Here is an 18722-nt window from a genome sequence, read left to right as displayed (position 1 = left end):
CAGAAGAAAAATCTTTATTTGCAAATATTCTCCCGGGTGGGTTTTTATACCCATTCAACTTCATGTATCCTCATTCTAGTAATAAATTCTCCAATGTTGGATATAATCAATGTTAGAAATGTTTTAAATTTAGTTTTTGTTTGAATTCAGATTTGACTGAAGAATAGGACAGTGATTGCATTTCTCTTTGCAGTAGTAGCTACACATATTTTATTTTTTTACCTCACTTTGTCCAAAAACAAAATTAAACCTTTAGCACTCAAGTAAGGCAGGGCACATTATGTTGTAGAGAACTGCTTTTTATTTGTAGATACAGTATCTGGTTTTTATTTTTTCCTGGGACGCTAGAAGATTAAAACCGATTATAGCATTGGGATAATGTCTGACTCCTTGTGTTCCATTTAGTCATAAATAAAACCCTGAGAAATCTGAATGTTACTATGGTGATTTTAGTAAAAGCCTGTGTTATGGAGTAAGCAAACGGCTTAGAAACATGCTGTCACTTATGATAATGAGCATGCCATAGTTGTCAAGTTGTGTATAGCCAGAGATGAGTTTAGTTGCTGCTGCTGTAACTTGTTACAGCCCACATGTCAAAATCTAAAAGCCAATAAGTAAAATTACTTTCATAAAATGACAAAAAAAAACCCTACATTCACTTTTTGGTAACTCAATACCACTGACCCTTTTTATCAAAGTGAAAATGTGAGGTGTTACTTCCTGCGTTGATTGCTTCCTTTCTTGATTTGTTTTTTAACAACAACAACAAAAAAGTCTAATTTTTTAAATTTCTCTCTTTTAGTCTATCAGGCAATCATGTGAAATGAAGTGTGAGGAGATTTAAAAAAAGAAATTATTGGGGGATGACTTCCATTGGAGATTACTGGAATACACTGTATAAAAACTTCCTTTTTCCTTAGTTACTGAAATTATTAAAGAAAATATCTTAAGATGGCTTCAAAAATTACTATTTATCTTTTAGCCTTTTTAACCTGGCTTCCTTGGAACTAAGAGAGAATCTGCTGACATACTTACCTGAGTAAGTTCCATTGCATGTGTGTCTGTGGTTTTGTGTGCTCTAATATATGCCCATCCTCAAAAAAAACAAAAAAAAAAAAAAAAAGTCTGAAGTTAATATTTTCTCTGGCCCTCATTTAATTTGTGGATGAATACAAGGTGTTTTCAGTCTCTGCATAATAAATGAAGAGTTATGGGCTGTACCTCTCCTTTAATAAATAGCAAGTTGCCTCAGGAACTTTGTTCATCACTGGTTAGGAACAGGAGTCTGAAGGCTGTGTGCAAATCAGTTTTACCTGTGTAATACTTCAGTGTAATAGAAATGTGCAGAATATACTGAATAGCTAAATACTCTAAACTAATGCCAAATTATTAAAGAGGTGGAAGCTTGAATCATTTAATGACCAATATTAATTATTATGCAAATGAAGGTAGATCTCATGTTCAAAACTTTTAACGTTCACCATGTGAGCTGTATTAAACCTGTGTGGAGCTTTACATTTTTTTTTAAAAGTATAAATAAGCACTTACTTGAGAGGTTGAGTAATTTAGAGAAACTTTGCAAACCTGGAAATGAGAGCCTCTGACATCCCCTGACAACATCTAATTAGAAATTCAACCTCACTCCCTATTCCTTCTGTGAAAGAAAGAAAGGTCCTAGGATTTCTTTTGGGGTGCTGTGTCTGCACCAGGTACAGGGAGTCGAGTCTTTTTTTTGTGTCCGCCCCTGCTTGGACATCTGACTGTTTTTGATCTCCTTACTCCCTTTTGGCTATTGGAAGAGGAAGATTTTTCCATTCTTTCTTCCCAGTACCCCAGAGTCTCCTCACTGCTGAGGGACTAAGGGAGTAAAGAGTCTCTTCTCTTGGCTTCCTAGCTGCTACTATCAGGGGATAGGTGTCTCTGATACTCTGCTCCTGTGTCATCCTCTTGAGTCTTCCTGTCTTGCAGATATATCCAGTAGTCCCCCAGTTGCTGCTGTTTGTAACTCTCATGAGCTTCAAGGTGCTTCAAACGCCACAATGAACTGTAGAGTATAAATAGAAAGTTTTTTCAAGCAGCATCAGAGTAACACTTGTTTATAAATGGACAGTCTTACTGCTGCTCAGAGTTCTGAATAGCAGTAGTGAAACTGACCAGTCTTGTCTTCATGCTGCTGCTGCTTGGGGAAGGGTAAGCAGAAGCTCCAGAGGAGGGGTCTGTTCTGAAGTGTGTCAGGAAAGCTCTGTTGTTTGTTCACATTCAGAAGGCTTCTTTTAAAGCCATAAGTGCTCAAATTCATTTTTTTTTTAATTCAAGCTGAAATTCTGCACAAGCTGATGAGTTAAGACATTTATTCATCAGGGAAAAAATCTTTATTTGCTCTTGGTAAGTAGGCAGATGAGGGACTTGTCAAATCTTGACCTACATGCTTTATAAACCATTTAATATGATCAATGTAAGGTAATGTAAGAAGTTTTCATCCAGCTGTAAATTGGTTTGGATCCATTTTGTGGAGGTTTTCAACTTATTCTAAATTATGTGGTATTGACCATGGTTAAGACTGGTGATTAGCAGAATGAGCAATGATCTGATCAATTATAGTGCATTTTATGCCTCAGAGGCACAACATTATACTGACAAACCCAGTACTCTTCAGTATCATGTTAATGTACATAATCTATGCCCAATAAAATCCTTTTCTAGAAGAACATATGGTTATACAGTGGAAAGAGCTCATTCAAGTACCTAGGGGTTCTGATGGTCTCGTCTAATGGGGTTCTCTCTTTGCTTACAGATCACTCACCCACCTGCAGAGACTAGAAGAACTTGATTTAGGAAACAATGAACTTTATAACTTGGTAAGAAATTATCAGTGGAATATGGCATTGTTATTGGTGTTTAATGTGGAACTAAAATATCCAGAACAGAAATTTCCCAAACTGGAAGCAGTGACACTTATGGAACATTTCTGTACATATAAATGAAAAATTGGCAGTGACATGCTGCCATCATGTTACCTATTTCTTGTGATCATCATACAGTACAAAACAATAAGTTCAGCTAATGTACCTTGATACTTTTATGTCCCTATCCTAGCTATTACTGTAGTTATTAAAATGATGTGATATTCAATCTGGTATTTTACCATATGTTATTAATTTGTGGTAGAATTATTTTTCTGCAAAAAAGGAAAGATCTCCACAGATCTTTCTCTGCAGAAACAAAGCAAGGGTCACAGATTGTTTTCTCTGTTCCTCAATTGTGCCCCAGTACTTACCTTTTGTCATTTCAAGATTGAACTGAGGTTTAATTTGGGTGTTAAAATATGAAATACAGCTCTTGTGCAGAAACAAAAATGCTTACACTTTCCTCTTTTTAAAGCATATTTTAGTGATTACACTAAAAACTTAAATTATATTAATGTTACAATTATGATTCCACGGACAACTCTAATTTCACAGTTGTGGTATACTGTGTTCTCCCATATATTCTTATGGCATTCAAATATGACAGTAATACACAATATTATGTGTGTATATATGGGGGTGGAAAGGGGATGGGTTAGAGTTGTTTTGGGAGCTATGACTTGGAGTTTAATTTTTTTAGGTAAGTAAAACAAGAAAGAGGACCCTGTATGGTCACTTGAATATACATTTTTTCTGTCTAATGGGTTGTAATTGCTAGCCTACTACCTGTCTCTCCTCTGCATGTAAGGATGTTAAAAACTGTCTGAGAATGTGGAGTCCCCTTTGTTAGTCTAACATAGTCTTAGTCAAATACATAAATCACCTGTTGGATACTTACCAGAATATGTAATGAATACAGATAACTTATGGTCATACTTGGTTACATTTTCTAAATCAGATCAAGCATTACAACCTAGTATTCAAATCAGTGTGTTAGGTCGCCTGGGCAACAAGTTTTTCTTCTGTTGCATGCATTGCTTGTTTCTGAATTACCCTAACTACCTTTTGCTCTTTTGTTTTATTTACATTTTGCAGCCAGAAACAATTGGTGCACTTTTCAGTCTTAAAGATCTCTGGCTGGATGGAAACCAGTTAGCTGAAATACCTCAGGTAAGGTAGAGTTCTCATGAAAAAAGTATGTGTGAAGAAAAAATTCTTTGTGGCTAAGCTACAAATATCAAACTTGCTTTTCTGGGGAGGATATGTTTTTAAACTTTGAAGTTTATAAGCTTTTTTGAAAAGTTCAGCGAGTATCTTTAGGATTTCTGCCTTTCAGCTTTAGAAGGTTGGGCATTATGCCTTTGTCATATGCACCAGAAACGGCTGATAGGCTTCAAAGGGTTTATCTGATGAATGACAGGACATTTTCCCCCTTCCAGAAATTGGTTATTCTCAGTCTGTAATGTTCATGGCCTAGGGATCGGGAGACCAGTATTCAGTTCAACTGACTCTCACTCTTCACACTTGTCAAAATGCAAGTAATCAAAGTTGTGTGTGAACTGTCCTCTTCTGTAGCTTTCTTCTGCTGTTTAAAATACAGTGTAAAGAGGAAATAGGATAATAAAATTCCCTCCATAAATAGAATTTTGAGACCCCAGTCCTGCAACTGGATCCATGCAAGCAAATACCCCATTGACTTCAGTTGCAGGATGAGGGGCCTTAACAGCTAAGGTATTTCTGTAATCTAGTAAGCTTCCCTGTCCTTAGTGCATTGAGAACAGCTCTTTTTTAAGTTTCAAGCCAAAAAATCAGGCCATTTCACTGGTATTCTATATGCTGAGTCTACTGTGGGTGGTGTGGAAATCTTGCATGCTGAAAATCAATGTAAAAACAATGGTGAGTGCAAGTGAGCTTAGTGTATGCCTTTTTCTGTCATTAAGACTAGCTACAGTAAGTACTTGTAAGAGGCTCCAAATAGACTCTGCCATATCAGGTTTTCTGTGGACATCTGAAGTTCAGCAGCCATTTTTAGCAATAATTAGTGGGTTTTGTTAATGTCCAATGGAAAAATCCTAAGAAAAAGCTTTTTATGAGCAACTTACTTTATGTAATTCGTTGTTCAAATATTAGAAAATAGCAAAGATTTTCCTATCTAACATGATCGGTCTTCAGATTTTCAGTGATCTTGTTGCTACTCTGTAGACGATTATATATGAAATATTACGGTTGCTGTTCTATTTTTTATCTTTATTTTCAGCTGTGTTGGTACAGCAGTGCTGAATGTTTTGATGATTAAAGTCAGCTATGACAGAATGTGTGTAGGAGTATACTCACAGTGAGGGTGTACTGAAAAATATAAAAATAAGAGGTGTTAATTTTTTCCAATCAGATCTTTAGATAAACTATATCATTGTCAAAACTAAGTAATTGGTATAATTTTATAGCTTTATAAGCTTGCTAGTGCAGCACTTCTTATTTGTATTTCTCCATTTGTTGCAAAGAAGGGAAAAAGATATGAAATCCCTAGATGTTGATAGTTACTGTATGTTGAAATATCAGCCAAGACGGACGATCATAATTTGGCTTGAGTTAATTGGGAGAGACAGACTTTGTATGTGGGGTTTGAGTTCTGTAACTCTGAGAAACAGCTACATTGAGTTTTTCCTCAAGAAAAAGACTGTTTTGGCTTACGTTTAATTTATACTGCTTGCTTGTGGTTCCTACTATGTACACAGTGTTTGAGATGGAAACATTTTTGTCTAAATTATCTAGCCTGTGCTAGTTAATATTTTTATCATAAGAAGCTGCTGTTGTTATTTTGTAATAACACCCAAAATGAAAATGGTCATCTTCCAGCATTTAGAAAAGAGTTCCTCCTCCTTAGTTCCTCTTGGAATTTAAGTGTGTAGGAAACTTTGACTTGGTGTTGTAAGTTTGGACATGACTTGGGATTTTTTTTGTTTTTGTTTTGTTAAATGTGATGTAGGAAATAGGAAATATGAAAAACCTGCTATGTCTGGATGTGTCTGAAAATAAATTGGAAAGACTTCCTGAAGAGATCAGTGGTCTGACTTCCTTAACAGATTTGCTCGTTTCTCAGAATTTACTTGAGGTGCTACCTGATGGTATTGGTAAGTAGTATAAAGTAAACATAATAATAGACAACTACTGGAACTGGTCTAAATAGCAAGCGCATGTGTCCTGAATTTCTTTTGCAATTTCTGCTTATGTAAGAGATGAGCCTATTCCAATTTTTTTAAAGTCTAATTATACACACAGTCCTGCTAATTTTGCACTTTGAATATTTTTATTTCTACTATGGAATTGATGCCTCACCATTTAGGCTGCCTACATTTATTATTATTTTGCTGAGCAGCGTATGAGACAGTACATCATATGTGATCCATTACCATCGGAACTAGAGGGTTCAGTCTCATAGTTAGGGCAACTGCCCCATGCTCCCTCTGCATGGGGTCCACCAATGGTGTTTTGAGGCTGCACAGTTCCCTGCCTACACTGTGATATCCCCAGAAAGCCAGACTACCTAAACAGGCCGGGTTCTATCTCTTCAAGTGCTATAAACAGCTGTAATTGCCAGCAGTCACAAGTTACCACGCAGCCCTTTCTAAGCAAGCACATTTATTCATAACATGAAAACATTACAGAGAACACATCTAAAAAACAAAAGTTCCTTATACGCTTGCCAACAGCTTTCCAGAGATCACCCATCAGTAATATGGGACCTCAGTAGGCCCAAATCCTTCCACTCATCCAGGGAAGGATTGGGCTCCCCTTGGATCTGTCTGTTAGCTGGAATGGATCAGTCTTAGTGAAAAATGCATGCGCGCACACACTCTCTCTCTTCCCCCCCCCTGCAAGGATACATAAACTTAATACCATAAGATCTCCCAAAGATACTGCAGGCACTTGCTCTAACTGTCTCAGTCCAGTGTATAAGTTGATTCATTGGAGGTTCTATAATCTGTAAATTCCATTTTGTAGCACATCATTATTTAGTAAATTTAGTAAAATTCATTGACCATAGTTCTTTAAATACAACATTGTGTAGTTTTTAAACCACAGCAGCTCCACCACTGGCTGCCTTTTGCATCTGAGGGGAGGGAGGAGAGTAACTCTGGCAGTTCCATTATCTGCTTCCCTGTTGGGTTATTAGAGCCCTATGAAGAACAGGAACGGAGCTTGACTGATGCTGCCGAGCCTAGCACAGCCACTCGGGGCAGCTCAGGAGAGGGTAGAAGGAAGAAAACGTAACTTGGCACTCAGTGATGACTCACAGGTTCTCTGTCACGAGGACAGGTTAGAGCATCCTGGGGAATGCTCAAACTTTCATCAGCTGGCAGAGGTTTCCATCGTACACAGCACAAAGGGAACAGAACAGGACAGAGTCTGTCCTGTAGTATCAGTTGTGGCTCACTGACCTTTTTAAAAGTAATGTTTGGCTCTCAGCTGAAAAGGTTAGACAACCCTGACCTGGAGGAAGACATGGTCTTTTCCCCAAGAAGCAGAGTGGCACTTAATGCTTATACTAGCTATCTGTGTCCTTAGCTACAATGATTCCGGTATAGATCGCTTAGATGGTGACAGGGCTTGAACTCCTCTCTCAGAATGACTTTCTTTGAATTCTGACCTTATCAGTTACTGCATCTATCTTTGTTGACCAGGCCAGTATGAGAATAACTAGTGTTTGTACAGCACCTAATGGATTTGACCATGGTCTGATTTGGGGCTTTGGGGTATGCTATCTCAAACTAATACTAACTTCTAGTTTGTATTGCTAGTACAAACTAACAGTAGTAATAGTCTGGAGTTTGTGTGGTCATTTTTGTGAGCCTTTTTTTTTTTTTTAAAGTAGAATGCAAAAAATAAATAGTTCCTATTTGGTGCCACTTGTAGCCATTGAGGCTGATGTGCAGAGTTCAGGCTACAAGTCATGTACTGATAACAGCAGATCGGGTTGCTGGAACTAACCCTTTGTGCCTTTGGTCTTAGCCCTCTTCAGTAAATATGCAGACAGGATATTAAACTGCAGCGTTTACCAGTGTAACCTCCTTGGGATCCTTTTATAGTATGATTTCAGTTATCTGCTAAAATCACTAAGGATATTTTAGGTGAGGCAAATGCTTGAAAATTTTACGGTAACTGTCTTATAAGAACACACAGTTGAAGGACACAAAGCAAAAAGGGAAATCACGCAAAGTCTTCTATAGTCGTAGGGAATTCATTATATAATGAAGGATCTGGTAACCTAATGTTTGTGATTATAATTGTATTTTGTACAAAACTAGCATATTTGTATAGTAGTACATCACATCATGGACCTGCTTATTCTAACTAAATGCAGTATGTTTTGATCACAGAAAATTAAATGAGGTTCAGTTTTCATAAGTACTACATTGTTTTTAGTATCTGTATCTGTCTAATGAATACAGGTTACTAGAGGCTTAGAATTTCAAACACTTTTGTATGCTTATCAGGAAATATTGTATGGCTTGATTTTCTCCTCCCCAGTCATATTTGGATGGTGAAACATTTAACTCCTGATTATCCGACACTCTTCCCGTGTAAAAGGATTTTCCATTTCTTAATGCATGGATGTGGTATACTATTACCCCTCTGTCAAACTTCAGACTCACAAAATATAATTGAAAACACTTTTTTTGTCCCAAGCAAACCTTTCAGTTATTGGAATTTAAAGGCATTTATTATTGGGAGCATTTGCTCTCAAGTTCACCCCACAACTAACTTTTTTTTCCTTTTCACATAGATTTATGGAATCAGTATTTGAGGAGGACAGTATATGATTTTGAGCTCCTCTTCCACCATCAACAATCCTACATTTAAAATTTATTTATGGATATTTTATTATCATTGTCTAGAAGAACTATAGTGTGTTGGCAATTCAGCACCTAAAATCAAAGTGGAAATGAGCATTACATATTCAATAAACTGGAAAATTCCCCTGTTTGGCTTACATTTGTGATGTCTAATTCCAAGTGAGCTTTCATTGGCCATATCTGACACTTACCCTATTTTTGCAATTGAACTTTACTGTAGAAAACTCTTCTCGAATACACCAAAATTTTCCAACAGAAGAAAAGTTGCACTGTATTTTGTATTATTTTAAATTTTCAAACTGTAGGTTATGTGCAGTTTCATGCTCCCCATTGTCTGCTGTTGAAAATGCCTAGAGTTCCTTACTTTATATTTTTTTTTGCTCTTACTGTTTGCGTTCAATCCCCATTAGCAATGCAATCCAAAGCATTAAATGTTTTCTGAATTATAGAATATTTAGTATTGATGTAGCTTTACAAAAATAGTTAAGGTTATCTGAGGAAACAATGCATTGTAGCATTTGGTTTTACAAAAAATTGTAATGCAATGACAAAATCAACATTTTTAAAATGTTCTTTTTAATTATTTTTTTTTAATATTTAGATATTCACATGTATTGTAGATGTGCTGGAATAATATAAGTTCAGCAACATGAATGTGTTAATCCTAAAGGGAACATCTGATGCGGATATAGTTAAAGCCAACCACCAAACTTAATGGTTCTCCTCTATTTATAGGAAATTTGAAGAAGCTGTCTATCTTGAAGGTTGATCAGAACAAACTTGTTCACTTGACAGAAGCAATAGGAGACTGTGAAAGCCTTACTGAACTAGTTCTAACAGAAAACCAGCTGCTGGTGAGTACGGTCTTCACTGCTCAAATAGCTGGCAGTAATTAGGCCTGCTGCTATGCACTGATTCATTTTGATTGTAATGCCTTTATTTTATTTCTCCTCCTATTATAGTTACTGCTAAGTACAATACAGTGGAGTTTGCTTTAAGTAAATGCATGGTTGTTACAACAGTCGTGGTATTGTTTCCATATAGAATATATTCTGTATATTTAAAAGACAATACATTCAAGAGGAACTTGCCATAATATAAAATTGGTAAATCAAAGTTCTCATTTTTAAATAACTGTTTTTCTGCAAGTGATTATATGAGGGAATGGCATTATGGAGTTACAGGTTTGTCTTATTGACTCTTATGGAAGGTATGCTCTGTTTACAAGTATAAAAGATTTTCTTCCCCTAATGGCAAGACCTGTAGACTCAACTTTTGAGCGAAAAATCAATTTAGATTGTTTTGAATATGTGAATCAATATCAACAACAACCCCCCACCCCGACACTTATTCATGTTGCACAGGTGAAACTAAAGGCAGAACTTGGCTCTGCAATTAGATTTTAGTTCACAGTTCTATTGATGCAAAAAGCAGAGTGGAACCCTGTTCAGTTTTAGCTATTTTGGCTCTGCAATACTAATGAGTAAAAACTTATTTATCAAAGTCAACAGATGTGACTATCCTCGGTCTTTTTACTCTGTTCTTGACCATGGTATGAACTGTAAGCACCGATGACTGAGCAACAATGCTGAGTAACAAGGTACCATTTTTACATGGTCCATATTTTGAAGTAGAGCTTCACTTTAACTTGTGATTTGCTAACTTAATCTAAAATTATATACTAGGGCTGTCAATCACAGTTAACTCACACAATTAACTTAAAAAATTAATTGCGATTAATTTCAGTTTTAATCATGCTGTTAAACAATAGAACACCAGTTGAAATTTATTAAATATTTTGGATGTTTTTCTACATTTTAATATATATCGTATTCTGTGTTGTAACTGAAATCAAAGTGTATATTATTTTTTATTACAAATATTTGCACTGTAAAAATGATATACAAAAGAAATAGTATTTTTCAGTTCACCTCCTACAAATACTGCAGTGCAATCTCTTTATTGTGAAAGTGCAACTTACAAATGTAGATTTTTTTTTGTTACATAACTGCACTCAGAAACAAAACACTCTTACTTCTCGTTCAGCCAATTGCTAAGACAAACAAGTTTTTTTACATTTACAGGAGATAATGCTGCCCTCTTCTTATTTACAGTGTCACCAGAAAGTGAGACTAGGCAGTTGAATGACACCTTGTAATGCCAGCTACTAAAGTATTTACGTGCCAGATATGCTAAACATTCGTGTGCCCTTCATGCTTCGGCCACCAGTCTAGAGGACATGATTCCATGCTGATGCCACTCGTTAAAAAAATAATGCATTAATTAAATTTGTGACTGAACTCCTTGGGGGAGAATTGTATGTCCCCTGCTCTGTTTTATCTGCATTCTGCCATATTTTTCATGTTATAGCAGTCTCGGATGATGACACAGCACTTGTTGTTGTTCATTTTAAGAACACTTTCACTGCAGATTTCACAGAACACAAAGAAGGTACCAGTGTGAGATTTCTAAAGATAGCAAAAGCACTCGACCCAAGGTTTAAGAATCTGAAGTGCTTTCCAAAATCTGAGAGGGACAAGGTCTGGAGCATGCTTTCAGAAGTCTTAAAAAAGCAGCACTCCAATACAGAAACTATAGAATCTGAACTACCAAAAAAAGAAAATCAACCTTCTGGCAGTGGCATCTGACTCAGATGATGAAAATGAACATGCTTTGGATTGTTATCAAGCAGAATCCGTCATCAGCATGGACGCGTGTCCTCTGGAATGATGGTTGCAGCATGAAGGACATACGAATCTTTAGCGCATCTGGCATGTAAATATCTTGTGACGCCGGCTACAACAGTGCCATGTGAATGCCTGTTTTCACTTTCAGGTGACGTTGTAAACAAGATGCAGGCAGCATTATCTCCTGCAAATGTAAACATACTTGTTTGTCTTCGCGATTGGCTGACCAAGAAGTAGGACTGAGTGGAGTTGCAGGGTCTAAAATTTTACATTGTTTGTTTTATTTTTAATGCAATTTTTTTGTACATAATTCTACATTTGTAAGTTCAACTTTCATGATAAAGAGATTGCATTACAGTACTTGTATGAGGTGAATTGAAAAATACTATTTCTTTTGTTTTTACAGTGCAAATACATGTAATCAAAAATATAAAGTGAGCACCGTACACTTTGTATTCTGTGTTGTAATTGAAATCAGTATATTTGAAAACGTAGAAAACATCCAAAAATATTTAAATAAAGGATATTCTATTATTGTTTAACAGTGTGATTAATCGAGCTTAATTTTTTTAATCTCTTCACAACCCTATTATAGACATCTTTTACTTGAGTTAGCAGAGTTTATTGAACTGCAAGGAATAACCCGAGTAGTTTAGTAATAGGGGCTTGCTTCCCTGCCTGCAACTTTTTGGATAGGTGAAATGATCGGTATTCTTTTAGATAATAACAAGAATTATTTATCTGCTGTGTGTAGGATAGAAGGAGGAAATTTGGCTTTGCCCCAACAAGCTCAACTGAGCACGTGTAATCCAGAAGGAGATGGCACAGGAGCCTGTGTAAATACAAGAAATAACCTAATATCTTTGTCCGTGTCACAGTGTCCCAAATGAGAATTCATACTGAGTCTCAGAAAGGTGAAGTAGATGATATTTGAAAGTGGCAGCCAGAACTTATACTGTATCTAGCTAAACAGATTCCCCAGTCTTTTACCTCTAACCACCGAAGGTTCTGACTTGACATGAAGGGAAGATTTATTCACATACGTATTCATTTTAAAGTCTTTCATGATTAATAAGAAAATTGGAGAGCTCGTTGTGTAAGAAGCTTTTACTTTGGGTTTGTCTACACATGAACATTCCATTGGAATAAGATAAGAGTGTGATTTTAAAATGAATTAACTGTTCCTGATTTAATTTGGTGTGCTGATGCTTTTATTTCAGAGTAGAGCATCCACACATGAATTTAAATTGGGAATAGCTTCCCGTGTAGACAAAGCTCCCCTTTGATGCCAACTACTGCTGTGCATATCTTGATAAATAATAGTGGAGTCAAATTGCAGGCCCCACTGCTGTGTGGTTGCTCTTTGTGTTACTCCCTGCTGTGTTAATCAGTTGTTTCAGCCAGTCATTTAATGCTACACGTATTGAATGAAAATAAAATCTGAGGTTTAGGGTATGTCTACACTGTGAAGTTGTCAACTAAACTTTTGTTTTTCATGGGTACTTAAAAAAGTCCCCCCCGAAAGACAAAAGTTTTGCCAATGCAAGTGGCAGTGTGAACACGGCTTTGTCAGCAGGAGCGCTCTCCTCCCAACAAAGTTAAAGCTGCTCGCAGGGCTGGAAGTATTTTGTCGGCAAAAGTGCCGACAGAGAGTGTGTACATGTGCTGACTTTTAGCAACAAGGCTGCGTCGACACAGCCTTGTTGCTAAAAGCTGCGTGGTGTAAATAAGCCCGTAGTTACAGTGGGAACTTATTTGTTTTTCTGCTTCTTCAAAACTGCCTTCAAAAGGACACTTAAATAATGTATCTTTTACCTTGTGAATATGGTCATTTAGTACAAAGCTAACATAAGGAGTGCAGTTTGGTTAGAAGCTGAAACAAGCAACAGGCCAATTCTGCCCTCAGTTACAACCCTGGAACTCCACTGAAATCAGTGGAGTTGCACAGCTGTGACTATGAATAGAATTAGTCCCTTATATGTAAACTCTCCTGGATCCTATTCAAAGTGAGGTAAAGTTTTTGTTTTGACACTGTGATCATAGAAAGCTTGTTCATGTGTCACTTTATATTGAAACAGAAATTGCCGAAGAGCATTGGAAAACTAAAGAAGCTGAACAATTTGAATGCCGACAGAAACAAATTAATGTCTTTGCCCAAAGAGGTATGTCATGTGCACTTAACCATTATGATTATAGATAGTCCGTTACAAATAAAAATTGTGAATATAGCTGCTCGTAGGAAGTAATAAGCAGCTTTTGTTCTATGTGAATTACTAGAAAATATTCCTACCTAACAGGCTATGACCAAGGCTCTATCTATTGGATTGCAGAGGCCTTGACAAAAATAGAAGTGGTTTGATTGCTAGTGAGTGGCCGGCATAATGGAACAAGAGGTCCAAGACCTAAATAGTTTCTTATAAACTGATATCTGATTGTACATGTCAGACCCAGCACTACTTGAAGACAGGTTTTTAAGGTCTGGTTATAACTCAGTGCACTTGAACCATTGTGTAATTTTTTCTGCAGGTAGAATGACGATACCACAAGAAATCCTGATCTTTAAAGTTGTGGCTAGAAAGCACATGAGTGGCGGATATATGAGAGAAGAAATTATTTGGGGTGCTGCAATTTTGGGATCTTTGTTTTATGAAAGTCTCTACAGGCTAATTGTGTCATTAAACAGCCAGTGATCTGTGTAATACTCAGCTTAGCAATACCCTAGTTTTATAGCTGTGATCACTGGGGCTTCTTGCTCATCTTAAGCAGTGTATGAAGCAACACAAAGGTAGACTAGGATTAAATGTAATGGTGGTCTGAGAAGTTGGTCTAGTTCATCAGTAAAAACTTGAAAAGTTGGTATTTCTGGGTTAGGCAAGGGAGTGCAATAGGGAAAGCCAGTGTGATGTCACCGAAGCATGGGACAGAGAGTTAAGAGGCCTGGATTCTAATGCCATCTGTGCTACTGATTCAGTGTGTTAATTCTCCCCCACACACCCCCCCATCGCTATGTAATTTAATGCTGCCTTCTGCCTCAGTTTCCCTATCTGTAGATAATTGGCCAAGCAAACCAAGATGCTACACTCAACTCGGAATGCATGTCCGTTTGTAACATAACTTTGGAACGCTGCATCTGATCAGTTCCAAAAATGTCAGGGAATGTTCTAGCTATCAATGGGCAGAACCCTTTTGTTTGTTTCTTTGTTTTTTGTTTGTTTTTTGGTGCAAATTAGACTATTAGAAAAGCCTGATTCAGAGGAAAATCAGAGCGCTCAGATTGTCTGGTGCTGCAGGCAGAGCAATCTCTTTGCTGCCCCCTGCTCCTGCCTACCCATATCAGAGGTAATAGCTAAGCTTGCTGCAGGGGGATTGTACTCCGAACTACCAGAAATAAGAGCCTTACAGGGAGAATTTATTGGGGGAAGAAGGGAGGGGAGGAGTAGGGACTGGGCGAGGGGAAGAACAATCTGGATTGAGGGCCTGGGAAGCAGCCAGGGTGGGACTGTGGTGGTGATGGAAGCAGAGACCTGGAGTGGATGAGGAAGTTGGAGCAGGGGGAGAAGTTGGGGGGAGGAGGCAGGCAGGGATCCTGAGGTAAGTGGGGGAGGGGAAGTGAATTTGATGATGGGGAGGCAAATCAGGGACCCACAAGATGGGAGTAGTGGTGATGAGGGAAGCCAGGGACCTGGGGTGGGAGGGAAACTGAGCCACATGGGTGTGGAGTCAAGAGAAACAGAGATGGTGTGTGGAAGAGGGGGGACCACAGACCCTGGATTGGGGTGAGACAATGCTAGACCTGGCTAGGGGGAATGAGGGAGCCACACATAGACCTGGGCATAGTGGGAAATGCCATCAGGGAGGTCAAGGAGGGAAGGGATGAATGTCATGGGTAGACCATACTGTGTCCCTGCCTGGGAGGAGAATGGGGCATACACAGCCCCCTGGCAGTGGCAGATGGGATGGGAGTGGAAGGAGTTGCAGGGAGTCCTTGAAATAGACCGGGATGGGAGGGTGGCATGCAGGGAACAAGGGTGGGGATGGAGGAAGGAAATGAGATCTTGGGGTGCACAGTGCATTCAGCCTACAGAGGCTACAAAATGTGTAACCCCTTAATAGTCACCTTTACAAAGCAGTGTGCATTTGATTAGCGTTTTTATCTAAAGCTTTCAGAGATTTTTGTGTGTGTTGTTTTAGTGCTCACTATAATCAGAACGATAAGCTTTAATCTTATATCTGTGTCTTCACCACTAACAAAATGCTCTGGAACATTAATGTAAGGAAGTGCATTAGCTTCATTCATGTTTTGCTAGCCCTTCAGGAAATGCAGTCTGTTACTTTCTTCTTACAGATTGCTATTATAGCCTTTCACCTCGAAGTCAGTGGTTTGAATTCAGAGTTGGTAATGGTAGCAAATGGAAAATAAGTTATACTCTTGTATCCATGTGGAAGCATTTGCTTCACTTGCTTTCATAAATAACATGTCACAGAAACCACCACCTAACTGCTGTGAATTAGCATCTGTGGCTGTCTCAGTTCTTTGTGCTTAGACAGACCAACATGAAAACCTTTTTGTATTCCACTCCCCCACAGAAAGACTTATGGAACACTAGTGTGGTCATGTGGAGAAGCTTGCTGTGCTGCTCATGCTATATGTGCTTGGTAACAAACAGTTCAGTTCCCTTAGTGTAGTACCCATCTTAACCACAAACACTAGCTTTATGCAAAACTTAAGTGTTTTTTCTTATTTGTGGCACAAATTCATGATGTAAAAGTGTGTGGGGGGGGACAAGGGGAGGGAAGTGAGGAGGGAATGAATGGAGATTCCTATGCTCTACAATTCTAAAAGAAAAAAGTAGTCTGAACAGCCTAGTAGGTGGTATGGCATATGCAGTATGTGGCCATGCAAACAACCCAGGCTCAGGAGTGGCTTCAGGGATACTGATAAAGTTGATTGTGACTCCAGTGATGAATCTTATCATGGAGGAGATTCGCTTGGTCTTTTGCTGGAAGATTCAGCATCCACTTCCCTGCTGAACAAAACAATGTTGTTACAAATATTGAAGACCTTTTCATTCACGCATGTGGGTAAGAGGAGGGAAATATCCTGCTTGTGACTACTTAGTAGTGAGATTGTACATTACCACTTTCCCATTCTCATCTCAAGCTGATTTTGATACAGAGGAGGTCTGAATGTTCACTTCAAAAACTGCCATTGGTGACTTGTTCCCTCTGTGTATTGAACTCAAGATGGCTGTTGGGATGGCATCGGGAAGATGATGGTCTCTGACCTTTAAATGTCAATAGTCGAGTGTGAGCTGCTAAACACACGTGTTCTTCCCTCGTCCCTTCCCGGCCCCTTAGAATTTCTTCCTGAAGCAGAGAGATAACTTACACCTGTGATGTCAGAAATTGTATGTCTGTTCTAATGAAATGTATTGCTCTGACAGTACTATGAATTGTAGTTTTTTAAACTTTTATTTTAGGCATGGGGTTTGGGTAAACCTGTCAAAAAGTATTTATGTACTTACACACTTGTAAAACCAGTCTTTCCCTACTATAGTAAGGTAACATTGACACCTTATTACATAATTCAATACACGGTTCAAGATTATTCTGAACCTTTAGCATAATAATTCCGTAGATGTTTTCTGGTTCAAAGGTTCTTCTGAACCTGATGGCAATTCAGAATGTGAAAATGTTAACGATTGAATGGCTGCCAGATACTCAAGTCACTTGACAAGTCATGTATTCAATATCTGTATTTTGAAGATGATTCTGCTGTCATTGAAGCTAGTGGCAAAACTCTGACTTGAGGAAGAGCTGAATGTGTTTAAACTTGTCCATTATCGCAAATGGTTTATTCCTTTAAACTTGAAAGACCTGCTTGGTGACTTCCTCTAATCCTAAATCCCATGCTGCGGTTAGAACATGAGTGAAACTAGTATGCTGAACCACTTGTTTAGGATACTTTAAAGTATCCTAAATTGTGTAATTATGTGCTCATTAATGAGCCTGCATCATGTGCAGAAATCTGACACCGAGAACTATCTTCCATAATAAATTCAAATTTTTGTTGTTGGAATGATCGTCTATCTGACTGAAAATACCCGGTTTGCAAAATCAATATTTTTCCTGGGAAAACTTCAGTTTTGACCTTGAGGTGAGAAATCAAAATGATAGTTTACCTGTTGCCCACTTTGAAGGCTCTTGTCAGTTTCTCTTTCTGCCTTCTCCCAGCCAGCCAGCTGCTGTAGAAGCTGAGCATTGGGCTCTCTGGCTCCTACAGCTGTGAGGGGAAGTGGGAGGCTGAGTGTGCTGGAATCTCAGGCAGCCAGGCTGGAAGGCTCATGTCAGTTTCACTGGGAAGCTGGAAAATTCTGTTCAGTCTCCCTAAATAGTGTGGTTTTTTTTAAAATCTCTTCCCTTGAAATATTTATCAGTTTTAACTTTTCCACTCTAGTTTGGGATTAACATTTGTTCCAAAAACATGAATCTTTTTGTGGGAAGAGATTCCTATTTTCCAGACAACTATAATAATAACTAACCAAGTAAAACCTCTGGTGTGAATCTGTGGATTTGTTTGGGTAGCAGTTATGTGTGTTTACTTTAAGGCCTTTAGTTTTACATCATTCAGTTTCAATAGTTTCTTTATTTCGTAAACTAGAATTGTAGAGTTTAACCCTTCAACCGCAGCCACCCGGAATTCATGAGACTGGCAAGAGGTAAACTGAATTTGGGGGAAGCTGAGGCCAGGGCAGCACCATGTCAGAATCTGTAATTGGAGTCAAGTCATGTAGAGGAAGCCCACCTTTTCCTCTTGCACTGTTCTTCAGCCCACTACCCTTTCCCAGCCATGGCAGCACTAGAGTCCATGCCGCCCTTAGATGACTGTCCCTGGTGTACTGTCTCTCAGGAGGAGAGTCTCAGCATGCAGCATGATACCATTGAGTCAGTATTAGCAGAATTCCTGCATTATATCTTCAGTCTTGGGGCAGGGAAACGAACTGCTTCATATGCGTTCTCTCACCCTTGCCCCGTCCATTTCTTCCCACATGGATACCTTCAGGGGAGAGGGGGAAATAAAGTGTCAGAATGGAAGGATGGGGGGAAAGCTGCTTTGAAACGCTTCTCTGCCATAGTTTTCTCCACCAATTTTCTCCTCACCACACTGTGCAGCAGGAATGTAGAGCTACTGAAACAGATGAGCCTCTTTCACATATTGAGGTTTTTCATAATCCACTGAGACCTTCAGTCACAGCTCTATTAATGTTAATCAG

The 18722-nt window shown here is 38.3% G+C and overlaps 1 protein-coding gene across 1 annotated transcript in view; it reads left to right on the top strand.

Annotated features, from left to right (window-relative positions):
* LRRC1 (leucine rich repeat containing 1) overlaps positions 1 to 18722 on the top strand; it is a 112208-nt gene that overhangs the window by 80404 nt on the left and 13082 nt on the right. Inside the window, exons 5-10 of the mRNA XM_039532289.1 lie at positions 983 to 1039; positions 2795 to 2858; positions 4002 to 4076; positions 5893 to 6037; positions 9497 to 9615; positions 13527 to 13610. Of these exons, the coding sequence (XP_039388223.1) occupies positions 983 to 1039; positions 2795 to 2858; positions 4002 to 4076; positions 5893 to 6037; positions 9497 to 9615; positions 13527 to 13610 (544 nt within the window). The remainder of the gene's footprint in view (positions 1 to 982; positions 1040 to 2794; positions 2859 to 4001; positions 4077 to 5892; positions 6038 to 9496; positions 9616 to 13526; positions 13611 to 18722) is intronic.

Source organism: Mauremys reevesii, linkage group 3 (assembly GCF_016161935.1).
Source record: "Mauremys reevesii isolate NIE-2019 linkage group 3, ASM1616193v1, whole genome shotgun sequence".
NCBI lineage: Eukaryota > Metazoa > Chordata > Testudines > Geoemydidae > Mauremys > Mauremys reevesii.
Note: the sequence above shows the minus strand (reverse complement) of the source record. Positions and strands in the feature narration are given on the sequence as shown.